Here is a 25153-nt window from a genome sequence, read left to right as displayed (position 1 = left end):
TGGAGCACACTTAGATTTAAAATTCGTTTCAGTAGAAGTTGGTTTTAAACAAAAAATTCATAACCAGCAGCTATGATATTAAATTGTACTATAGCTGAAATACAAATGCTTAGTCTTCAGGAATTGATTTGGTATGGGTATCAGTGCCTCTAACAGATGCATTAAATTACATACTCAAATATGACAGTATTCAGCATTGTCAAACATTTAAGTCAATTTTATTTGAAGCTAAATATATTAAGGCAACTTAACATACCTAAAACATGATCTTTGTCAATTTAACTGAAACAGACTACAACCTTAAAGTATCTCTCAGTCAAGATGCTGTAGCTGACCACATGTAGCCAACTTTTGAAAAGTGCTATTTTCAACTGTCTGGTAGAGTCCTCGCTATAGGAAAAGCATTAATACATATTTACTGTATAACCCATCAGTGCAAGACACTTTCCAATAGTCTCCATTCTCACAATTTGTTTTGCTAAGATGATGGCCCCTCCCTTAACCTAGGAATGCTGTCTGAACTTGGGCCCTGACACCAAGTGAACCATTGAGACCAACTATTCCGGTAGATAGTTTTGAAGAGAAAAAGATACACAAGTGAAACCACCACTATACAGGATGTCCACAGTCCAGTAATTTATTTTTAAATTTGAGTAATTTCAAATTGCACAGACAAAACTGAACAGCAATATTTTGTTTGAATTCTCTCTTCTGTACACTCAAAACAGTGATCTAAAACACCACAATATCCAACATACACAAACCGCAGGGCAGGGTTAGTAAATACAGATTGGAATCATGGTGCTCTGTTCCCAAATGGAATGATCCCACAAAAAAGCACAGGATACAGCACAAACGTAAGGTCATCTGTTACATATGGAGTGAGCAAAACTAGCGTTTCTATAAGCAAAAACTGGAAAACCTGCATAGGTTAAGGGAAATTTTACTCATTTTTAAAGATCAGGCAAGGTTGTCCATATGCATTTTTTAATCATTTTAAGAGCTATGCAATCCAGAATAGCATATGCTGATTAGTGTTGTCTGTCATCGGCAGTCTTGCAAGTTCAAATACAAATCTCTGCTTTAGCATTTTCTTTGAATACACAATGAGACTTAAATGCATTTAGATAGACAGTACATATTGTAAGCTGCTCACATACACTAAACGCAAGATTCAATATTGAGAGTTTAACACTACAGAGTGCAAACTGGAATCTCCGCAACAGCCTGTTTTAATGTTAAGAAGCAGTCCTGCAAAAAAGAAAGCCCACTTGAACAAAAACATTTAAGCTATTCCTCTTTTCAAAGTAAAATCTATATGACATGGAATGTGAAAAAAGATTGAAGATAGGTGTGATCCAAACAGTTTGCGCTAGAAAACCATAGTCCTTCATGAAATAAAGGTTACAAGAACACAAGGCAAAATGCTTGCTTTTCTCTTAGAGTTGAAGCTGGGAGGGACGGTGGAATTTCAATACGAAAATATGCTAGCTCCAGCTTGATTTGCACTGCACCTTACATGGTGTACCCGAAACCAGGCTGAGGTTGCCCATATGGAGGTGCTGTGTAACCATAGCCAAAAGGTGCTTGTGGGGGAACTGCAACACTGGGTCCTGCTGTCAACATTAGTTGTGGCTGACCTGAAAATGGGAAGAGCACAATGATTGTTTATAACTATTTCAGTCTGCTCTAGCTACTAAAGTTTGCCTCATTTCTACTCTTTCCCAGAACTGTAGAAAAGATGTACAATAATTCATTATTTACAATAATGCTGGTAATACACATTTAGGGAATGAGATTACCTACAGAAATCAGGCTATTTCTGGCCACCTCAACATTTTACAGAGTCCTTGGTAATCTACCTTCCCTTGCCTTTGAGTTTTATGTTCTGCCTTGCCTCTAGAGATCTAAGGAAGTACATGGATTTAGATAGCTTCTAAAAATTAAAGTACTTGTAGCATCTATTGCACAAGATGGAATGGCAAGTAAGTTTGCTTCCCTATGATGCAGTGAGCTGTTTATCCACCTCAGGGCTGGGGCGGGGGGGGGGGGGGGTCGAAGTAAGTTACGCAACTTCAGCTACAGGAATAGTGTAGTTGAAGTAGACATCTTATTTTGATGTCCCTCCCATCCTCACAGTGCAGGATCAACAGCTGCGGCTCCCCCATCAACTCCCCTTCCGCCTTTTGCCCTGGAGGAGTTCCGGAGTCAACAGGAGCATGTTCAGGGATTGATTTATCGCGTCTAGACGAGACGCAATGTATCGATCACTGATCCAGCGGGTAGTGTGGAGACACCCTTAGCCTACATGGTGTCCTAGCCCAGTCCCTCTAATCCCTGATCAGTTTGGATTAGTCTTGATTATGCATTCTTTAGGTCATGGACTGTTTATATAGTGGCTTGCCACAATCAGGCCCCAGCCTAAACTTTACACCCAACACACAAGTGCTGTAACAGCCTTTTGTGTACTCCCACTTTGGTCAATTTTACTGCAAAACCAATTAAATAGTGAGGAAGGCAATACTGTATACTCTAGGGACTTTGAGTCGTCTTCTAGATACTCACAGTAGCTCAGGATTCTGGTCCCAGAACTGTTTCTGCCTAGATTCTCTTGACAAAGTCCTTTATGTTCCAATTTTAAAAAAAGTTATTGCAAGTTTAGGTATTAATTGTGTGTGTCTATGTAGAAGTCCACCCAAGACTGTCTATAGTTATTGCCACAGATCAGAGTCTGAATCATCAACCCTCCCATAGCAGAACAAAGTTTGATACTTGTGTTCTATTTTGCTTCACAAAAAGGTTGATTCATATGGTAGTGCCCAAAGACCAAGCAAAAACAGGACCCCATTGTGCAAGACGCTGCACAGAGGGGCAAACATTCTTTTGCCCAGAAGACTTACAATTAAAAATACCTACACACACGGGAGGTTGTTATGCTATAATAGCAAGTTAATAGTGTTAAGGTGGCAATTTTTAGTTTTTAGTTGGGGTGGATTCAGTTGGGGGGGGGGGATTAGCTACAACATGGAGAGAGTCAGGAGGGAGGCATTAAAAGGGGAGACAGGTGTGGAATGAAGCTGAATAAGCATGTACTACTCCAGATTTCTAACCCCCTGGAGCATGGTTAATAAATATTTACCTTTGGTAAGAGTTCCTTGACTGGGTTGGGGTGTATGCGTGATTTAAGAGAGGGCTATGCAATCTTCACCCAGCCTCCTACAAGGGAGGTGAAGAACCACAAACTGCTGGATTCCTTCCAAAGGAGACTTGGCAGCGTTAATGTAGAATTTAGACACTGCTGGTCAGACTACAGTCTCAAACCAGCACCACCCTGCTTAATTAGCAGAAGCTTCCCAGTTTCAGGGAAAGTTCTTTGGATATGGGTAGGAAGAAGTGAGTTGTCAGTATAATGCATTGATCTTTGGAAAGAATATCAATATCAATATTTAGTGCATACTTGTATATCTGGACATTAATGCACTGATTATTAATAGCGATAAGTGAATCAAAAGAAAGGTTACCATAAACAATAGGTTGTGTTTCTGTAGCTTGCTCCTCTTCCTTTCTCAGCGACTCTGAGGCATCCAGTTTATCCACCTAGAAATATGAAGGCCCAAAAATTAAATGACCACCTCTCTATAGAGAAGCGATACTTATTTTTTCTGGCAGACGTGGAAAAGCCTTCACGTACATTAACCACCCTCAAGAAAAGACCACTGCTTACAAATTCAAAGAAGCAATGTTGGTACTGCTGCAGTCAAGTTTGTCTCAGCATTTCCATGAGAATGGCCCCCTGAAGGCTTTACAGGACAGCTGTAAAAGCTCACACCAGGCTGAAATTTGGCATGCAAATTTTCTGCAGCCTGGGGAAACCAATTAGTTTTTTTTTAATCCTTGACCATATTTAAAATACCGTAAGGAAAGTTCACTGGAGTCATTTTAGTGCTCCAGCAGCTTTAGACTGTAGAGAGAAAGTTCGTCAATCGAGTGTGACGACAACATAAGATTGTTCAACTTGGTACACACACATTTGGCACCACACTTCAAGAGTGTGCAGCAATTGATAAGATTCAGTTCATTCACAACGAACCCTTGAATTAGACAAAGGTCTCCAGGTCTAGAATTTCTATTAAGAGAAAATTCTTACAAGGGCACAGAATAGTTTATGAATATCAATAGTATCAGTCCACATCTGACATTTCACTTGAGCATCAAGGAGGTTAGTTTCACTAACAGCCCTAGGGAAAAAGTCAGTCTGTTCACTCATGCAGTTTGACTTAAGCAAAAAGTCAGAACTATGGGGCAAGTTCTTCAGAACCATGCTGCAGAGGGCAGAATATCAGAGCCTAGGTGCATAAATGCAGAGTTCCCACTGTATTTACACATGGAGGACAGACTAAGTGATGTGTGGATCAGAGATAAATATTTGGAGCAAAAAAAACAAACAGTGTTTTCATCCTGATCATGTTAGGGCTATGAAGACTGGTTAGATGCACATTAGAGCTTAGTGTATGTGTTATTAGTTGGCTAGTCTTCCTCTTCCCTGCCCCCCCACCCCTCCAAATAGAAACTATAGCTTTGTAATGGGAAAGTTGCTTATATTTAACTATTCCATACCACTTTATATATAGCAACTAGAGGACTCCTAATAGTCATAATAGTTGCCACAGAGACAGACTTAAACTTCAGCTTCGGTATCATAAGATGTAGGAGACTTATCTATGAAAGTTACTATTTGCAGTTATACTAAGGTGGTGTCAGTGCCAGAAGTTTCCTCCTTAAGTACTGACAACTCAAAGGAGCATAACCCACAGATGTCAAATCTGCCATCTTTAAAGAGATCACATTTTTGTCCTTGATATTAATCAGAGTTGTGAGGAGGTCACTACCCTAGTTGGTACTCCAAAACTTTGATGCATGCCAGATGTCCATGAGAGCATTAAAAAAAAAAAAAAAAAAGTGTTGCCAAACTGAGCACAAAGAACTAGCATCGGTTGTAAACTTTCTGAAGCAAGCCGTCCTTCATCCAGAGAAAAGACCAACTACATTTATGGAATCTAATGGTTTTACGAATCCACATTCACTTGTGACCCCAGTTACCAGGCCACAGTTCATGCATAGAATAGATTTCAGAAATACAAGTATTGGCATTTGAGAGTTGTAGCATCTTTCGCTCAAATGTCAGGGGTGAGTAGCAGAATCTTGTTTTGAGACATTAGCAAAACACCTCACTGAAAAGTTGGTTGTCAAGTTAGATTCACAAGAGAAAGAATGCCATTAAAAATCTTAAATTTCATTCAACATTAAGTCTGTTTCAAGAATAAAAATGGGATTAACTAGAATAGCTGGGAGTATTGGAATGCTCAAGCATAGATCCAGATAGGCACTGCATAGGATAGTGGGATATTTTGCAGTAGCAGCAACAGCTAAGCAGAAAGTTTCAGGTTTCCATATATTTGGCTAACCCCTAGCCCAGAATATTCTGTTTTAAGTCTCTAATGTTTGCCTTTCCTTTATCAGACCTGGTTTAGATGCCTCCTTAAAAAAGGAATTATGAACACGAGCTTGTTAAAGGTCTGAAGACAGTGTTCCTTATATACCACTTGATTAAGCCTCACTGGGTTCAGTGCCCTGTTACAGTGCTTTAATAAAGTAATAAAATTGCATTAAAAAGGCTTTTCCACAAAGACTGCAATAAGCTGCAGAGGAAAAGTAGTAACATGCAATCGATGTTATTTTGGTGTTATGTGTGCATGAAAAAGAGGCAAGAGTACTGAAGCAAGTAGTGATATCTGAAGATGATTGCCACACAGGCTCCCCCCCCCTCAAAAAACCACACACAGCCCACAGCAAATGCTTTGTAGCTCGAGGAATAGTGGGATGTAATTGCAATGACTGTTGTACATGCTCAGTTTAATAATGCAGACACTGCAGTTCAGTTACCTTTTTTCCACACACACGCTTTCTTACTGCCTCACTTACTAGCTGCTGAAGGACCTTACGTGATGCATTTTACTCAGGTTAGCCTTGAGTTCCAGTGGTGACTAAGATGGATGTATAAACACAGCAGAAGGTAGTTTGTACTGAATTAGTCTTCAAGGCACTTACATAAGCTTGCTTGCCCTTTGCCCAACCACATTTGACAGACAAGTGTTACACAAACTATGCCAGCATGGCTCATGTTCCATGGAAAATTGAGAGTGGGTATAGGGTACAGAAAAACAGATGGACAGAAGCTTTGGAATCTGCCCTCAGGCTGGGCATAATTGAGCAGCAATAGGCAAGTACCAGAGAGGCATCAAAAGAGTTCAAGTTTTAGCATTACCACTTGTTTCAAGGTTTCTTTTAAGAAAGGCAGCAAGCGGTTGTGTTTTTTTAAGAAGCTGAAGAGCCCTGAAGGCAGTCTTTGCTTGTAGCTGAGCAAAAGTGATGGCATGAGAAGGGTAAACAAACCTTAAGCTATTGTAGCAAGTCTTAAGTTACTGCATGGAAACAGACTAGCAGCACCATAAGAACTGGAAACCTGAAGAAACATGAGGAAAAGTCTCTTCTGAAGCAGCTAGTATCTATTCTGCCTACTGTCAGCACACGTTAGTAAAAGTCAATAAATCAGAGTGGATCACAGTCCTTAAGTTTGCAAAAACTGCTGCTAAAGCAAATGCACGTAACTTCAGTTTAAGCTAGAGTCTCTGGCTGGAGTTGGAATAGCTTTAGTTACTGCTTTTTGTGGAGAAAGTGGCTATTATCAATTCCTTCTGTTTGTACAGTCCATTTCTTCTGCACAGTATTGGTCAACATTAGTATCTTTAAATTAGTACTCTGACTGTGATCCAACTGATCAGCCTTCTGCTCTTCCTGAAAAAAAGAGTCTAGTAGCCGATTAGTAGCAAGTGTATCTACTTTTGTCCTACAGTTCTAACTATTGTAGTTAATCTGCAGAGGCTTTAGTGAGATATTGTTGGGGAAAAAAGCGGTAGCAGCAGTGTAGTAAAGGTAGAAAGGAAAAAACTCATGCAGTTTTTTTTAGACTTAGTCCTCCAGACTTAAAGATGGAAAAGAATCAACTTTCACCTTTTCCTTTATTGCATCAACCTGCAAAGGAATTCAGAAGTGCAGCTTAGAAAAAAAATCAAATTCCATATGTAGCATATAATGGTAGAATTAGCAACATAAGAATCAGGGAAGAAACAGTTAATTGATGATACAAGAGACCAATAAAAGTGTAAAACACAAACACCAGAAGTATCTGCTTCAGAAAGCCAACTGTGGTTTGTATTGGTTACTAGTACTTATTGACTGATAAGTCAAACTAAAAATACAATAAGGTAAGTCCTTTTACAACAACATTTATACTGGAGGTCTATGCACTAGAAGTTGTAATTCAAGACTAGCATACTCAAAAGTTAACAGATATTAGTTTGGACAGATGTCAAAGTATCCTATAACCACTAATAGAAACAACTTTTTCAAATGTATCCCAAAGCACTAACACCAATTGCTTCCTGCCAAAAATTCTCTGCACTAGTTTGGCTCTGCAACAAGTGGCTTTAGAATGGCCATAAACACACACCCCCATACACACCCACCTTTGAACATTAACAGGCAAATCCTCTGTGCAATGAAATACGCATTATCACTGTTTTATCACTCAAAAAAAGATTACCTAGTAGTCCCTAGCTGCAGAAGCTTTATCATAAAAATTCAGGAGTCCAAAGAATAAGATGTATGGAAAGTGATTGACAAAAAATGCTCAAAGTCAGTGTAGCTGAGTTGTCCAAGAAAAGTCCTGTGACACTGGAATTGAAAACACTACTAAAAGTGAAAAGGTGCTACTGTTAAATAGCTTATGGCTTTTTCTGGAGGTTTATGCCTACATAAAGCCCCAGAGGAAAAAAAATTCTTATATAGTCTGTCAGATTTATGTGGAGAGTCCTGCTGGAAGGAAAGAATCCTGAAAATAAAGGAGTTTCTTCAAACAGAAGAGCAAGCAAGAGTGAAAAAGAGGCTAGTTAAAACTAGCGTTGATTGTCTTATGGAATTAGAACCACACGTCCTTGAATATATGTTCAAGTAATCTGCTTCATAAAGACTTAAATTTCTGAGATTCACCCCAAAATGAGCCTAGATTGATAGGATTACAAATTTGTCATATTTCAATTCACTGTATCCTTTGACTATTGAAGTTAATTGCTGAGCTATCCAAAATATTTTTCACTTAAGAGCATTGCAGATGTGTATACTCAAGAGTATCTATAAAAGCCATCTTGTTCTAATACTCCTGTCCACTGGGGGGAAAAGCCTGCACACACACACACACACGGGCATGCTAACCCATAATACGTGGGTAGTTTCCAGACTTCTCTAGTCTAGGGGGAAGAACAGTTCGACAAGGAAGAAAGTTTTGGAGCAAGAATCACATTATCTGTATGTTGGGCAGAGAATTATTACAGACGCAGGTTCTTCTAACTGAGAGCTAGGGGTGTGTGGGGGTGTTTTGTTTTTCCTAGCAGGGATCACTTAAGTGAAGCCCCCTGCCCAGGATGAACAGAAAATAAGAGTGAACATAAGGCAGACATTTGAGAAAGTCAATATCAATGTTAGTGGTAGGTGAAAACACAGTCTCAACCAACAGCAATAGCTTTTACCTTGCTCAAGTACTCCTTCATGACTTGAATAAAGTAGGGCATGGCAAAGTCCATGATGTTGTGTCTCCATGCAGTTTCCAAGACAACATCTGGCCTTAGAAGGTCATAACAAGTGAAGAGACAAGCTCCAAAACATTCTCTCTTTTCTTCCTGCAAGAACCACTGCAGCAATTCTTCTGCTAACTCTGTATCTTTGGATTCTGAAGCATATTGCATTGCATCCTAGAAAAAAAGACAAGAGAACCTCTCATTTTAAAAAAAAAGTCACACAACACACTGGAGCAGGAACTATGCTAGGCATACCAAGTTTGGTCAAAGCAGTAATGAGCCATTCCAAAATAAAGCCACACCTCACAACATTATCTTGGGGATTTAGGCTTCCAAGATGCAAAAACAGCTTAAGTGCATTATAGTAATACTATCAGAGGGGGTAGGATCACAGATACTAGTATTAAAGCCATGTGAACATAGGTCTGCATAGCTGTAAGTGTTATATTTTCCAGTCTGTTACCTTGTATAGTCTGTCTTTCTTGCAAAGTTCTACACTCTGTTTCCAGCGATTGTTGCCTTTAAAGAGATATGCAGCAATTCTTCTGAACTCAATCAGCTCATGCTTCTCCAAACGCTGAGCAAGGGAGATGTTGTCAAAGTTGTCATAGGCATCTATAGAGGTCCTAAGAGCCTGAATTAGAATAGAACTAGTCAAACCTCAGTGCTTAACCATGTACCAGAAAAGGTCAATCAATTTATGTTTTAGATAACATTTGAACTGCTCGCAGAGTTCCTTTGCTCAAACTTTTGAGCTGATTTTCAGATATTAAGCAATCCTGCAGTCTTTGTTATTGCAGCTAGTGGATGCATAGTTACACCAGTTTGTTATCTATACTAATTAGCATGCACAAAAGAAAGGTTTTAAACAACAAGGCACAAAATTTAAAAAAGCCTACCTGATAGTCCTCTTCTATAATGAAGAGATTATTCAGAGACTCATTCACTGATTTGTTGTTGTGGTTTTGAACTGAGCGCAAGTAGGGTTTAACAAGTGGAAGCTGTTTAGTCTTTAAGAGAAGAAGAAGTAGTTTTGACATGAGAATCCTGAATATAGCCACATACATCTACAAGCTTATAGTGTGCTATCTGCGACAAACATTCACTGTCATTTACTCAACTGGAGTCAAAAACCTTTAAAATGTAGCCAAATGCTTCATCTCCACTTGTAAAATCTTTCATAATTATAGGAAAATAAAGTCAAATTACCTTACTGAAGAAGTTTACAGCACGAGTATGATCCAGCCGGGGAGACAGCACCATCAGCAGATCATTGAGCAACAGGGGTTTAAATTCCAAATAAAACTGGATTGCTTTATAATACAGCTCCACATTCGCCACCTAGAGACAGCAGAGACGATCATTTAATAGATCTTTACATACTTGTTCTATGGGGTTTATATATTTTCTGCATGGGTTTTTCTGGTTCACAAGCATCTTATTTTCATTAGAGGTAAAGCTACCTGAAATATGCCTACCAGCATTAAGAAATTTTGCTTTAGATATCTCAGATTTGCTCAGTGTACTCAATTTCCTTTTATATTTAATCAAATAGCACAGAAATCTTCAAAGGGTAATCCAAACAATCAATCATTTGTGGCACTGTAAGTCTACTTGGCATTTTACCATGTATCCAGGGTCCCTGACATAAGCTTAAGATAGTGATGTAGAGGGGAAAAAAGTTATGCTGAAACTAGTACCAGTTTTTAAGCTAGGATAGCTTCTAATAAGACCATTAGCTACAATACAAATAAAACATGCAGAACTGTGTTGTCTTTAAAGAGGCATTTCTCTCACAGGATCAGGCAGTACCTTGGTGATGATATCTTTAAACTGTCCTTCTTTCCATGCATCTGTTGGGTGATTCATCATTGTGATGATGGCATTATCATACTCTTCATATTTATCATACAAGAACACCAGCTCTGCCCAAAGATGGGCTTGTTCTGCAGCTCTTAGAACCTGTACACAGAATTTAAGTGTTTAAACACAAATTTAATAGATCAAATACATACATTTAAGGCCAGAAGGGGCCATGATAATCTAGTCTGACCTCCTGCATAACACAAGCAAGTGGTTTTCAACCTGCGGTCTGTCATCAATAGCTTTCAGCACTCTTTCAGATTTGAAATCCAACACAACTTCAGAGCACTGATTTACTTTCATCTTGGTATTTCATTAGTGTTGAAGCTTAATAGATCAGGTGGTTTTATTAAGTGTGAAAATCTTGTACTTTTATTAGCTGTCCAGAACTGCTTAAAGACACTTCACATAGTTTCGAGACTGTTACCTTGGGAATGTTGACTCTGGACCAGAATAGTTCCAAGTGCTCCCTCATCTTCTGAGGCTTGAATTTGGAGTAGAGAATTGCTAGCTCTGTAAACATCCCCATGTGGGCACGCTCAAGTCCCAGTGCTGCTTCCAACATAGTTATCAGCTCTTCAAAGTATCCACGATCCTTAAAAGACAGGTACAGTTAAAGACCAGCTGTAGCAAGAAGTTAAGTACTAAATGAATAAAAGACAGTATGCCAAGTTTGAAGCAGAGGTGATTCTGTAACACTGAGTTACAACAGCATCTGTATAGGTATGTTTTGGTTGATGCTTTCAGTAGCATTAGAATCAGGAGTATCTAGTACGTTCTCTTCATTACCTGGTAATAGTTGATGAGCTCTTCCAATTCATCTGCATGCACTACAATATGAAGTCCACACATCTGGGCTAGACGGAATTCTTTCCCGTCAACACATGCAAAGCAAACCTGAAATTCAGGGGATAACAATTAAGTTTTGTCCAGTTTATGAAAAGCACAGCTCTATCCAATTGTATACTGAAGAGTCTTGTCAACATAGGTATATTAGGATTTAAATAAACACTATCAGTAAGATCTCAGAGGCAAACCTCCTTTGGATATGTTCCTGAGCTGAACTCTTAAGACAAGGTAATTTACCTCTTTCCATGTTCGAGTGCTGTTTGCTTTCCGAGCACCATCAACAGCTGCTTGGTATTCACCTAGGTGAACCAATGTGGATGCCAAACGGCCAAAGTTTGACACGTTATTATACAATAGCTTAGCAGCATCGTACATCTTCTCATCATAGCAGCGATCACCAACCTAAGATTAAGTTTAAACATTAGTCTCAAGTACTTAACACTAATAGAATTTTGTATAGTGACAAATGGATTTTATTCTGAGATATTTCTCAAGTTAGATCCATCCCCAAGTCTGAGCAAGTTCTAGCCACTAGCTAGTCATGGCTAAAAGCTATTAGATAAAGTCAGCTCTGCCTCAAGTTATTTGTATTTTTTAAGACTTCTTGAAGAACTACATTGCATTAAACCCAATAAATGCTTGGCATTCTTGTTGGCTGAACCCCCAAATCCTATTACCATGACAGCTAAGGAACCAAGAGCAGAAACTCACTTGCTGTATGTGAGCATTATTAGGTCCATTTATGAATTCTTCCAGCTCAGCTAGACGATTTGTTTTAGCAAGAGCAAAAATGAGTTCTGTCTCCACATAGGACTCTCGGGCTTTTTTGCGTGCCATCTGTAGGTATTTCACCAGCTCTTCCCAGTTTCCTAGGTGAAGAAACCTTACATTAGAAATAGTAAACTTCTCATGACTGCATCACCTATATTTTAAGAGAATGAACAGGACTGGACATTTGCTCCAGTAAGTTAGTTTTACAATGACAGCTTCTGCAGGTAGCAAACATACCTTGGTCCTGGCTAAAGTAAAGAATTTGCCACTATGAGTGGCCGGCCTCTCATGCTAGAGACTACAATGATCTAAGTGTTTCCCCTTGACTACAGGAAACAGTTAGAGCTCTATCAGTTAACTTGCATTTTACTTACTATTGTTAGAGTTGTTAAATGCAATTCTCACTGCACAGAATTCAGAAGCCTAGGGAAAATTTAACTCTGCAGCTAGAACAGCTGACCAGGAGAGGGCAGTAAAGACTATGAGGAGCTAGCAGTGATATGTTCATTTGATACTATCAACCTGAGTTTTTGCTCTTTGATTTTTAAGTATTATGATACAAGACATACACAAGATCAAACACATTTCTCTAGTTCAGCAGAATTTAGTGCTACTCATAACAGACTGTAGTTTCATTTAAATGACTAATGGCTGACATGCTTAGATTAAACTTCAGATATCCCAACATACCAGAACAGCACAGAAGATTCAGTTAGACAATAAACTGGAAAACCTACCGCTAGCATTGGCAGCTTGAACAACTTCCATGTAAGAGGAAGGATCATCTGCTTTAATGTAGGAGTCAATGGCTTCTTTTACCATCCCTTTCTGAAGCTGGGCTTTAGCAAGCTGACTCCACACAGCAGGCTCATTGCAGCGTTCGGCAAATTCATAAGCACGATCCAGGTTTCCAATGTGTTCAATCAATACCTGAGGAAATAGCATCAGTCACCATCAGTACAGAAAGTTAATCTTAGGTTTTAAGACAACTAATGGGTTGCACCCAACACATTAGTTTGTTTTTTCCTTTAGACCAGAGAGTAATTAAGTTTTGTTGGTTCTTTGAGATCCAGTCTCACTAATGCTCAGCATGACTCTCCCAATAACTGCTAACTTCTCTTCCACCTTCTGAAAGAAACTTAAGGGGCAAGTCTAAGAATGCATAAGCAGAATATGGCTGAAGTCTAAATGCAGCTGTGTAGCTCTGATTTCAACACTCAAGGCTTGTATAATCAAAGCTGAGACCAAATTTCAGTAGTAGAAAGAGAAACTAGATAAGCCAGGAAGCAATAGGAAGGTGACTGCCCTGTCATCTTTGGAAGGGGATGCTACTGCTGGTAGTCCACTTCAAAAAAGATGCACATCAGAGCCAGCAGCACACTCCACCATACAGGCTTTTATGCTGTCTCAAGAGCTTCAAGATTTCCTAATTGGAGAATCAGACTAGAATTTATGATACCTGCACAGCTGAAGTGTTGACATCAAATTTCCTGAAGATGGCAAAAGCCTCCTCAAAAAGTTCATTACTGATAGCAATGTTAGCAATATCTGGAGCATCATAATTATCCAGACGGTTAATATATTCCATGACACGAGTACGGTCAGCTTTAATAGCTGTGAGAATGAGGAGGTTTTGCAGGTTCCTAGTAAGAAATAGACAAGGCTATTAATGAGTGCTGAGTCAGTTACTTCACGGAATAAAATCCACTGGCTATTGTTAGAGGCGAATACTGTATTGAAACTCAAATCCAAGAACTTCCCCATTCTAAACTCTAATCCCCAAACCAAAAAGAGTGAACCTAAAGTTATGTTTACTCCCCAAAGCAGCTGGAATTTTTACTGCAGCAAGCCCCAGCACAGAGCTAGATGGCCTCCGTGAAGTTTACTGTAGCTTCCTATGTATGGTTTAGAACTTTACACCCACCTGTGTTCACTGAACACTGAGTTATCAAGAACTATTTTCTCCAGCAGTTCAATGAGCTCATTGGGAAGATCAGCAGTCATGAAAGCTTTTACAGTAACAGACACTTCTTCGGGGTCCTGTGTCTCAGACAATGCAGTCTGCACAACCTATAGATAGAAAAGTCAAGCCATGGAGAAGCTATAGTCAGCAAGTTGCAAATATTTCACCTTCAATTAGAGCTTGTTCTGTCATTATGTTACATGTAGTAGGAAGTTTGAAGGAGACTATACCTGGTCAATAAGTGGTCTTCTGTAAGGATTGCTTTCCAGCAGTACACTCCCCCACAATTCAGGATCCTTACGGCGAACTAAGTAACGTGAGAGGCTCTTGAAGAGGGAGTTTTCATTGCATACCTAAATGACAAAAAAAAGTAGATAAGTGAAGTCATCTGAAGTTACTTAAAGCAAATCTTTAATAGATTCATAGAAATGTAAGGATGGAAGGGACCTTAGAGGTCATCTAGTCCAACCCCTTGTGCTAAGCCAGGGTGAAACATACTTCGATAAGCACTTTTTTTTTTTTTTTTTTTTTTTAAGTGTTTACCTCCAAATCTTGGGACTGGGGAAAACAAGTTAATTTCTAATTATGTGGTTTGAATTTGGCAGCAAGTAAAGCTCATTTCAAGATTTACACCAGAAATCTGAGGACTTTCCACAACACACAGTCACTGTGGTAGTTCAAAGGAATCTCACAGCTTTCAAATTTGGATCAGATCCTTGGAAGAGTTTACTTTTTCATCTAAATTAATCTGATTAAACAGGGACATGCCTTTTTTTTTAAACATTTAAAAAGTTCATGGTGCTATACTTATGCCAGTTAATTCCCACTTGTAACTTCTGCTTTTGAAGCTAAAGTTTGTTGGAATAATGCATAAAATCTCTTCCAAGATCACTCAAGTAGTTTTACTTTGTGGGCGATTCCACCCCATTTTCCCTGAACTCACTGGATATACGCACATTAATAAGCTCCAAGTCACACTGCCCACGCTCATAAGCCACACATGCCAAATGAGGATCTCTCTTCTCACAGTACTTCCCCACAACACGGCTGTCATAGTAGGGATTCTCACGCAGAAATCTTTCCGGGTTGTTGTTGCTGTCTATGTAGATTTTGGCCAGTGCATTATGAGTAGCAGGTTCCTCACAACCCTCATGAATTCTTGCTTCTAACCATGGAAGAAGCAGTTTTAGCCTAGAACAAAAATAAGTTTTATTAAACAAACCTGCAGGATCTACCCAACCCAGAGACCTCCCCAGTTTCTTCCTGAAGGCATTACACACAATGGTAGAAGGAGTATTTATCTATAGTTTTCTTTATTGAAAGCTATCAAATTAGCTGAATGCCAAAAACCAAAAGCTACCTCCATTAAGTCTTAATTGCAATGCCAAAGCATCCAGATGCACCTCAAGAGTCTACAATTAAAGATAATCTATTCTTTTCCATTAGCTCCCCAGTGTCCCATACAGGACACTATTGGAAGCTAAGGGAGAAACTTGTCACAAGGCTATAATTTGTCTTTTATAATTTAAAATCACTGTAAATGCAGTAGCCTAATGAAGGTCTAAACCCTTTCCCCTTTTCAGATAGCTTGTGGTTAAAGCCTAGGGCCTAACAATCAGAAATTGTTTATTCAGTAAAAGTTTATTCTGAGGGAACAAACATTAGCCCCAATTCAAAACCATGTACAGAGACTGTTATTTGTGGAGTTGGATACCTGTTTCTTTTTTCTACTTCTGCAACAAGCTCATCAGTGGAGAATTGACCTCTCACAACAAGGATCAAGTTCTTTATCACATCTTCAGAGCAATCCACATCAAGCAATCCCCCAATTACAACAGGCAGACGGCTTGGATTCACCTAAGCAACAAGAACACTTTACTCAAGTGACAAATTGGAGTACCAAACCATGGAGGTATTGCATCTTCCTTCCCTGAGAAATCCATTTCCATGAATGAGAATTGCTAGAATATTGTTCAACTTCAAGTGGGCCTGCTTCATTTTCCCTACCAGGACTCCAGACAAGCTCTTGAAGACTATGACCAGTTGAGAAATCCAAAGCATCTGCCTCAATCATGTGAAGATTGGCAAGAACTTACAAACTTCCTCAGACTTCAGCAACAGGGCTAAGTAAGTGAACTATGTAGTGTGCTATTCTCATTCTTACAGGGAAAGAAAGGTATGTTAGGCCATTGTGGCATTCCCCTCAAATGCAGCAGCTCCATTAGCTTTCATGGAGGGGAAACTGTTTGTTGTACAAAACAGAAGGAATAAATAATGAAGAGTCAAATCACAATATTTTGAAGGTTGAACCCTCCTTCCCAGAAAAGGGTCTGTTTTCAATACTAAGGTCGCCAGAAGCAGAACCAATTTATCACATAGGAGATTATATAGCTATTTGTTGAGAGCACAAAGGAAGTTACATGGTTAACATCCTCTCCAATTCTGATAGCAAACTTGGAAGTCTGTTTGAAGTGATTTAGATTGAGTTTTGTGGTGTTGATATTGCATGTGTTTGTAGCTATGGACAGTCCTTGTGAAAAGAAACTGTATGAGACTGTATCAAGCCATTTGGACAGAAGCTTTTAAGTCCTTCTGGACATTTGGCTCTTACCTTCTGTACATAAATCTCAATATATTTTTGGAGGTTATTTCTATACAGGTACAGCACGAGGTCATGGACAAAGTCAAAGCGATCACATACAATGATCAGTGGTAACTGGTCAGTCAGTTTTGCTTCCTGCAAAAAGAAAAAAAAGCAGAGCTATGAGAGTTACATTAAAAGCTGGAGAGCGTTAATAAATGAGGCAAGTCTGAGGAGGAGACCAGTCTGTGATTCAGAGATAGTTTACTGTTTAAATTTCAGCTGTTTTGGTTTCCTAAACTAATTTACCTGACAGCATGTTACTATTGTTCCCAGTTCTTTGAAGCCATGCACACAGTGAATTGTCAAGGTTTACACCAGTTTATAATACCTAGAGCACAAACCCATCTGAAATGTCAGTCACTAGTCCTTGGCACACCCACATCTACAAAACAGCTTTACAACACAGGACAACAAGTATTATGAATCTAAGCTATACTTCAGCACGTGTGAACTGCCACTGGTGTTCAGCGTGCAGGATTAACACTCTGGGATCGCAACAGGAGTCTAACAAAACCATTTTAAGGATGATGTGGTCTCAGTCACTTGTGAGACGACCAGATATGCATGATTGAGCTCATTTCTCACCTCACACCTTAATCTGAAGAATCTCTGGTATCTGCAAGGAACCCACTGTTTCAGAGTTTAACTAGGATACCTGTGCAGAGTCACATCCATCTCAGGAACCTACCCAACTACCACATTGTTGCATCACTTACTTGTGACTGCAGAGGTCAAAAAAAAAAATCAGAGCATGCATCAGTAGCCTGTATGTCCAAAGACCTTTGGGAATGAATGCCCCAAAATTATCTGGCAAAGGGCAACATGTCTAGAGTGGGAGCCAAATACTGTATGTTTAGAGTACCCTGAAGAATCAGCCTTGTCAGACCCAGCTACTAGAGTGGTTTAACATGCACATCCCAGAATGTAATTCTACATACAAATTGACACTGAAGGAGTTGACAGATGGGGGGAGACCTAATCGGGGGCGGATTTACCTGGTACATGTCCTGCACATTCCACAGACACAAGGAACAGCACAAAAAACAACAGCTTCCATCAGGAATTTGTTGACACAGTAGCCATTCATTGAGGATAATGTGTTGTCAATAGAAAGACTGCTGAGTTACACACAAAACCCTTCCCCCCAATAATAGCAACATTTCTCTGAGTTTATTTTCTGGGACATTAATCAGTTTTTCTGCACAACAGATGTGAGAAGTGTTAAGTAGCAATAGGTGTATTATGTTATTTAATAGATTTTGCTGTCACACCACTAAATGGCTATACAACCAGGAAAAAATGTGAAGGCAGGAAATGTTCCCAGATGAAGGCTGATTCTCTGGCAAGTCTGTTTAGAAACAACCTTAGCTAGCAGTATTGACTGACATGTCTATAGACACTGTAACAATGTCAACTGGCTACTGATTTTCAACTTCAGGTTTGAGGATGTAAAGATGCCATGTATGAAGATTTGCTCTGATTTCAGGTTATGGATACCACTAGTTCTCTAGTACTAATTTTCACAGAATTGTTATCCTGTAGTAGTAAGAAACTGAAATGGGATTTGAGATTACAACATTCGTGAGGGGAAGGAGACAACTTTTTCCATTCATAGCTCATGTAATTAAATTCAACTGGCATTGTATGTTGAAGTTAAGTTTATTCAATGTGTCCACCTCCAAGATGCTAGGGAAAACAGACTGGCTCAGCAGTATCCTCCAATACAGATAGTATCTGCTGACTTATGGATGCACATGCGACCTGAGGAACAGCATTCATCTTTCATATATTACAGAATGTTTCTCATATGGAGACCGATTAAGAACTTTGTTTTGGACTTTCATATGTGTATGTGCAATCCAGAGTTTCTGTTCAAGATATCTACTCCCATTAGGTTACATCACTAAGTAGTGATAAGTAACAAGCAATCCTGCTGTAAAATAGAAAAATACTGTAGTGCTAATCAGACTCTACCTTGAGGAAGTTTTTAACACGTTCTGGATCATAGCAGTTGCTCTCTCTGCAGATTCGTTCTACTTCTTTAATTTGCCCTGTCTTGCATGCAGCTTGGATATATTTGAAGTGCACATCTGGGTCCTGGCTGAAGTTTACAATTGAGCCCAAGAAATAAAAGAGACCTTAAGGAAAACAAGAGACTCCATATTAATTGATTTTTATTTGGTATGAAGACAAAGTTGATTATGTGATACAGTTTGCTCAAAGGACTTCTCCTAAGTCTCAGACTGCAGCAGAGTAGCCATGGGATACCCAAGTAGACATATTTAAACTGGAGAAGCTAAACAGTGGGTGGACCACCACACAGAGAAGTGGAAATGTAGCTGAAGTGCAGTACTGTAATCTCTTCAGCAACTGAGACGGCATGCACAGAAGGGAGTTCCAGGCTCTTTGGAGCAATGCAAGCAATAGCAAAGTCACAAATCATCCCTCTCCCTAGGGCATATATTACACAAGTCCATCTGCTCCAGGCAAGTAACTGAAGCTTTATACTCGAGTCTGGTTAGGAAGAGTCATGCCTCCCTTCACTTTGGGCCATCACTGATCCTCTACACTCAAGCTGTGGCTGAATCATGGTCCAAGTATGCCAACTGAAATACATTCACTTCCATTTCTAATTTCCCCATGCAGTTGAGAGGATGAATACATGTCTTACTTTGGAAAAGTATTAGGCAGCTCTGCTTCCAAGATGCTCCCTGGTAAGTACACATTTATAAGTGTGCAATATTCAGTTAGCTCAGTTTTGCCATGTATCTAACGTCTCTTGCACAAAGTTTGATCCTGCTGTGCAAACAGTTAACACTCCTTACTTGACCTCCCTCAAATGCAGTGTAGAGCTGAGCAGAGCAGTGATAGCTAGCTACAGGCCACACAAAGATGGATTAAGGTCAAGTGTTATTTAACAATTACATGCGTAAAGCAACTGCCATGTCAGTTAAGAAAAATACTTGTGCGAGAAAGCTTAAGTCTCGCTGAAACAAATGGCCAAAAGGCCAATGCTTGATAGTGAGTTTTTGGGCAATGCTGTTTAGCTACAGGGCTTTTACACAGAAAGCAGCTTTGAAAGGGGACCCTGTTCACCTATATGGCAAAGGCAAGATATTCCCTAATACAAGGAAAGTCAGACTGAAAAGCTTTCCAACAGCTAATGTCTCCATCTATTCCTATCCCAACAGTCCACTTGGAGTTGCAACAGGCCAATCAAAATCTGCAGTACCACTTATGCCATTTAGGATATTTCCCCCCACCCTGTATAGATGCTGAAAGTGGATAAAAATTCAGTCAGAAAGGGCTGAAAAATAGATTGGGAATGGCTAAACTAACTACCAAGAGGGTGAGAGTGTAGAGGAGATACAAATATATAGAACTAATCTCTAAATATGAATAGCCACCAGTAGAGACAGTTTAGAAAAGCATTAAAAAACGGTAGGAGAGCTGGCAGCTACTTCAAGTATATAAATTTGATGCAGACACACACACTGCCCTTGTCCCTATGGAGATCCTTTTAGGAGTCCCTGTTCTAAAGGCCTCCAACAAGAATCTACTTAACTAAAATAGTTTACCCAAGAAGTTTCATGGCAGCAGTGCAACTGGACAGTGAAGTAGTCAAAATGGCAGATTCAGACAGACTTCTTGAACTCTTGCTTTTGGAGGGTCAGACAAGCCCTACAAATGCGAAACTTTCTAATGTCTATCAGGTTGCCAAATGGACTCAAACACTCCTGTACACATTAGCATACAGACTATTACATCTGCAGTATAATAGATACTTATGTTTAAGAAAGTGAAGTAGTGCTAAACAAAGTATTCCTATTGCATCTTACCTTCAAAGCTCTTAAAAGACTCAAAGAGCTCAATAAGTGACTGTGTTGACAGTTGTTCATGGTATTTTGAAGCTACCTGAACACAAATCTGCAGGTTTTGACGAATATTAGCAGAAAGCATGGCACGCAGACACTCCAGAGAGTCTTCTACTGATAGGGAGCCAAAATAATTCACCAGCCACTAGAGAGATAGGAAGATTACAAAGATTCTCCATATAAATATTAACACACTAATTTTAAAGCTGCCTAAATACTGCAATTTGAAAGATACACTGCAAGCAGTGTGATAATTTTAAGATCCTGGAAGGTAAGCTAGCCAAAGCTATATAAGATTTTGGATTCTGTACCTCAGGGTTGAGAAGATGAGTGTGAACTACTGCACGCTTGATATCATACAAGTCAGTGAAGTGTTCTAATGCTCTCTGCAGCAGGCCAGCTTTCTCACAGAGCTGTGCAATGTGAGCCCTGTCATAGTGGGTAAACATCTGGTTTCCCAAGATAGCATCTGCAACCTATAAAGAGAGACAGTTGGAACAAGACAGTTTATTCTAGTTCTGGAGTTGTACATTGGATTATGCATGACGACTCATCAGGAAGACTTACTACCCCAAATCAGAATGAGGTCTTGAACTAAAACTACAGAAGATCCTGTAACTATTTTAAAGAGATCACTTAGGATACTAGAATTAGAGCCAAGGTGAACAGTAGGTTTCTAGGCATGAACTTTGGAGCCAGGTCCAGATTTTTGGGGGGCATGAGAGTTGTTAGACCTGGAATATGTAGATCCTAGCTACAGAACAGGGAACAAAAAACCTTTTAAATAATTAGTTCTAGGCAAAAAGTTACTGTTTTCACTGAGTTTAAAGTGTATCTAGTCAGATATTAAGCTAAGTAGAAACCCAGAAGCTACTACAATGTCCTCTAAAATTATACCTATGCTGATGGAAGTCTGGCTACAAGATACAAAAACCTGTTCAACTGAGTTTGAGGACATCCATAGGACATACCTGAGGTGCATGCATGAGGTTCATCTCAAGTAAACGTGTTTGTAGGGGACCTTCAGAAGGGCGGTTATTCTTCAATGCATCCAGCAAGAAGGCAGTACACTGCTGAATTAGGTTGTACTCCATAAAAACATCCACAATCTGGAGGGGTAAAAAAAAAGTTTAGAACTGCAGTACTACTTTAAGTTAAAACATTCCATTCAAGAAGTGAACAAGTTTAGATGCAGTCATGAGATCTAGCTTGATTTTACTAGTATTATCCCAGACAGTGGGAGCACTCATCTCATGTTCTTGTAAGAGTATGATTGCCTCCTCATGAGGACAAGGAATTTCAACTAACAGGTTATGCTTGAAACCTCACAAGGCAGAGCCAAGTACCTGAGCTATCACTTCTTGGAAACACTGCTGAAACAAGCTTAGCTTACCTATTTAAATTGCTTTTCAGTGTTAGAAAATTTAATTTTGAAAAGCCACATCTTCAGGAGGCAATTTAATACCCTTTCTCCACAGGCAGCTGTAAGTGGCAAGAATGAATCCCAACTCATTTGCTTAACAGTCTTAAGATTTGCAAGGTATTTAAGAAGTTATTACTTGTGTGATATCTGCAAGGGGTTCTTCATCCTGAACTAGCATTTGAGCAAACTGCTGTCCTTGGTCAGGGCTGATTCGCATTACATTCCTCAGCAGGAAAATCCAGTCTGGAGTATATCCAACCTGTAAAAGTAGCCACAATCAAGAGTTAGTGCTTCAAGAGAAGTTAAGTAAAAAGTTTGATACAAAGCCAAGGAGCAGCTACATGAAAGCATCAGTTCTTATCCAAATGAGTGTAGATTCTTCATTTATATCTCAAAGCACTTTTCCCATCTGTGTGGGGAATGTAAAAGAGCTACATGGGTAGACAAGCATGGAGATGTTGCCCAAGATCTGTCAGTGGATCAATCAAGATTTTAACTCGAGTGCCACATACCCCCTTTTAAGTAGCAGACCAAAGTGTAAGTTTTCAATTAAAAGGATAGTCTTGAATGCAATATTTCATATATAGCTAAATGTTCTGGAAAAATAGATATCCTATGAGAACAAAAATTATATCATAGTGGAACACTTTAAAAACACAAAGTGGCTAATTTAGCATATTTTGGAAGTTTTGCTTTAAGTCTGTTTCTTAAACCCAAGTAGTTCCCCTTAATTTGTGCTCCTGAATGCAGTAGGGTTTACAATTTCAAATGTTATCAATATGTAGTTAGCACAGTCTCACCTTCTTAGCATACAGAACAATCTTCTGGACTTGTCCTGTTTCAGCAAAACATTGAATGACCTTGTTAGGAACATTAGCTCTTAGATAGACACTAAGTGCCAATGTAGGGTCCACAGACTTCACTAGATCTCCCAATTCTTCTGAACACTCCAACTGTTTAGAAAGAATATAGTTAAGAATAACTCATTTTAATAAATGTAGACTGGATGAAGGCAGATCTACATGAGGGCAGGGGACTGGACTCGATGACCTCTCGAGGTCCCTTCCAGTCCTAGAGTCTATGAATCTATGAATCTATATTCTAGGTCTAAAGGCGCATTCATGGATAGTGCTGGGATAACAATTTTCATATATACATATAGCAGGTTGAAGAGATGTCAAAGTATTTTCCAGTAACTGTGGACTTAACTGTTAAGTTCCTTTATGAAAAAATGCATCCTAGTTGGTCATTGTTCATGGGCCAAAGTTTTAGCATTACAAAAATATTTCAGGGCTACTTTCCTTAAATCTCAACCTATGATAGGATTAAGGAACACCTGTGTATCCTTATTACTTCAGCATAAATTGGATCATTTTTCAGTTTGCCTTTGGATTTTATTCCCTCTATCCTCCAGGTTTGATTAGCACCACTAAGTGAGATTTATATAAAAATCCCAGTTGATAGAGTCAGATTAGAGTCAACTGGCAATGATCCAGTAGGTCTGCATTAAAATTCTTGTTCTGGTTGTTCTAAATTGGGGCAAGAGTGTACTTGTTCAGCATTGTGAGGAGGACTGGCTTACATCATTAGTGTCATCTCTCTCCAGCTAATTAAGGAGTGGCTGGGGGGGGGGGAAGTGTCCCTGCCCACAGCATAGCATGAGTCACAGTAAGCATGACAAGGGCCTTGAATATAAAAAGTTGCTCAGAAATAGGGAAGAGGGAAGTCTTTGAAGGGACACTTAAATTATATTCTTCACACACACTCCCGCCTTTACTCCGCCCTGAGCCTTCGGAAGTAGAAACAGTTGTCAGTGTCTGTCAGTGGGTAGTAGATTAATGTAAAAAGTATCATGGAGATGTATTGTTTACACTGAAACACTGTCTGTCCTACATTTAAGGGGGTGGAAAAAAAAATATTCTACCACAAAACATCCCACAAAGTCACATTACTGATTTTTGTGCAGGATATAGGTCTCAGTCCTTCCAGTGGCCATGACATGACTGTTACTAGTACAGATTACCCCAAATTATTTAAAAACCACACATGCACTGCAGCTTTACCTTATCCTCTTTTAACCATTTCTCCAGAAGCTGTTTGCGTCCCTGCTGAAGCACTGGCCTGCAGAGTTCCAAGGATTCATATTTGTTCAGCTGACCTTGGTCTAGCAGAATTCCAAAGTACTGGAGCAAGGGAGACGTCTGACCTGGCTGTGCTTGAACGCTCTGGAATCGGCGTATGGTGTCTGGAGTACGCAGGATTCCCTTACAAAGAGTTAGGGGATGCATTTTATTCACCAGTTCCATTACCCAGTGACTTTAGTTTTCAGTCCTGTAGGTTGTCTGATCTTACATATTCAAAGAATTGTTTGAACTATTTCTTCACCTGCTCTGGTTAGTAGCTACACTAACGAGAGTGACATTTTCTCCTGTAGTGTCACAATTGAAGAGTTAAGCTATTTCTGAATGCGCTCTGGTACAAGCCCAGCACTGGCATAGATACATTAGAGATAACGTTTCCACCTTAGTTTGACAGTTTTGTACAGATGCCTTTAACATCTAGTTGGAAAATATTATCCTGATAACTAAGAGTAAAAAAACTCCAATTCTAGAAGCAGTGCAGCTGTTCGGTATGCCCAACAGGCACTACTGGATGCCAAAAGGAATGACCACCACCACCGGGTAAGCAGTAAAAGTCCGAACAGCTACTGTCATGAGGAGCCTTTACAGCCTTTGACTTTTCGGATTTCATGTGGACTCTGGATATTCTTTGCTGCTGGTTGTCTCCCTTATCCCATCTCTTACCACTGTGAAGTTCACTCCTCTTACTCCCATAATCCTTTTCTTTAAACCCAATTAGTGCCCTCTAATCCTGCAAGGTCTGTTTTTAAATAAAACACAGAGCTACAATATCAACTTTGATCCAGATTACTATGCTTGTGTCTTGTACTATTCTCCCCACTTATCTTTGTTCCTTCAATTTAGTCTGGCTGAAGGCCTGACTTTTTATATTTGTGTCCACTGCTGCAGTACGAACAGTCCGCTGAAGAGGTCTGTTCTAGACGATTGCTTT

General features: G+C 39.5%; 1 protein-coding gene across 2 annotated transcripts in view; it reads right to left on the bottom strand.

The window, feature by feature from the left end:
- Window positions 1–614: 614 nt before the first annotated feature.
- CLTC (clathrin heavy chain) overlaps window positions 615–25153 on the bottom strand; it is a 54156-nt gene continuing 29617 nt past the window's right edge. Inside the window, exons 8-33 of one of the 2 annotated variants that reach the window (XM_030537142.1) lie at window positions 24145–24345; window positions 22882–23034; window positions 22218–22340; window positions 21630–21767; window positions 20970–21134; window positions 20623–20803; window positions 18758–18921; window positions 16751–16876; window positions 15854–15996; window positions 15096–15330; window positions 14370–14492; window positions 14101–14246; window positions 13636–13819; window positions 12914–13106; window positions 12117–12274; window positions 11643–11807; window positions 11346–11453; window positions 10984–11151; window positions 10506–10655; window positions 9903–10034; window positions 9593–9703; window positions 9157–9327; window positions 8646–8867; window positions 7072–7092; window positions 3522–3597; window positions 615–1640 (exon numbers count right to left, since the gene is read on the bottom strand). In XM_030537142.1, the coding sequence (XP_030393002.1) occupies window positions 1516–1640; window positions 3522–3597; window positions 7072–7092; window positions 8646–8867; window positions 9157–9327; window positions 9593–9703; window positions 9903–10034; window positions 10506–10655; window positions 10984–11151; window positions 11346–11453; window positions 11643–11807; window positions 12117–12274; window positions 12914–13106; window positions 13636–13819; window positions 14101–14246; window positions 14370–14492; window positions 15096–15330; window positions 15854–15996; window positions 16751–16876; window positions 18758–18921; window positions 20623–20803; window positions 20970–21134; window positions 21630–21767; window positions 22218–22340; window positions 22882–23034; window positions 24145–24345 (3882 nt within the window). In that variant the 3' untranslated portion in view covers window positions 615–1515. The remainder of the gene's footprint in view (window positions 1641–3521; window positions 3598–7071; window positions 7093–8645; window positions 8868–9156; window positions 9328–9592; window positions 9704–9902; window positions 10035–10505; window positions 10656–10983; window positions 11152–11345; window positions 11454–11642; window positions 11808–12116; window positions 12275–12913; window positions 13107–13635; window positions 13820–14100; window positions 14247–14369; window positions 14493–15095; window positions 15331–15853; window positions 15997–16750; window positions 16877–18757; window positions 18922–20622; window positions 20804–20969; window positions 21135–21629; window positions 21768–22217; window positions 22341–22881; window positions 23035–24144; window positions 24346–25153) is intronic. The other variant, XM_030537143.1, reaches the window with a different exon arrangement.

This window comes from Gopherus evgoodei, chromosome 17, assembly GCF_007399415.2.
Source record: "Gopherus evgoodei ecotype Sinaloan lineage chromosome 17, rGopEvg1_v1.p, whole genome shotgun sequence".
NCBI lineage: Eukaryota > Metazoa > Chordata > Testudines > Testudinidae > Gopherus > Gopherus evgoodei.
The sequence above is the reverse complement of the archived record's forward strand: the minus strand, read 5'-3'. Positions and strand labels throughout refer to the sequence as shown.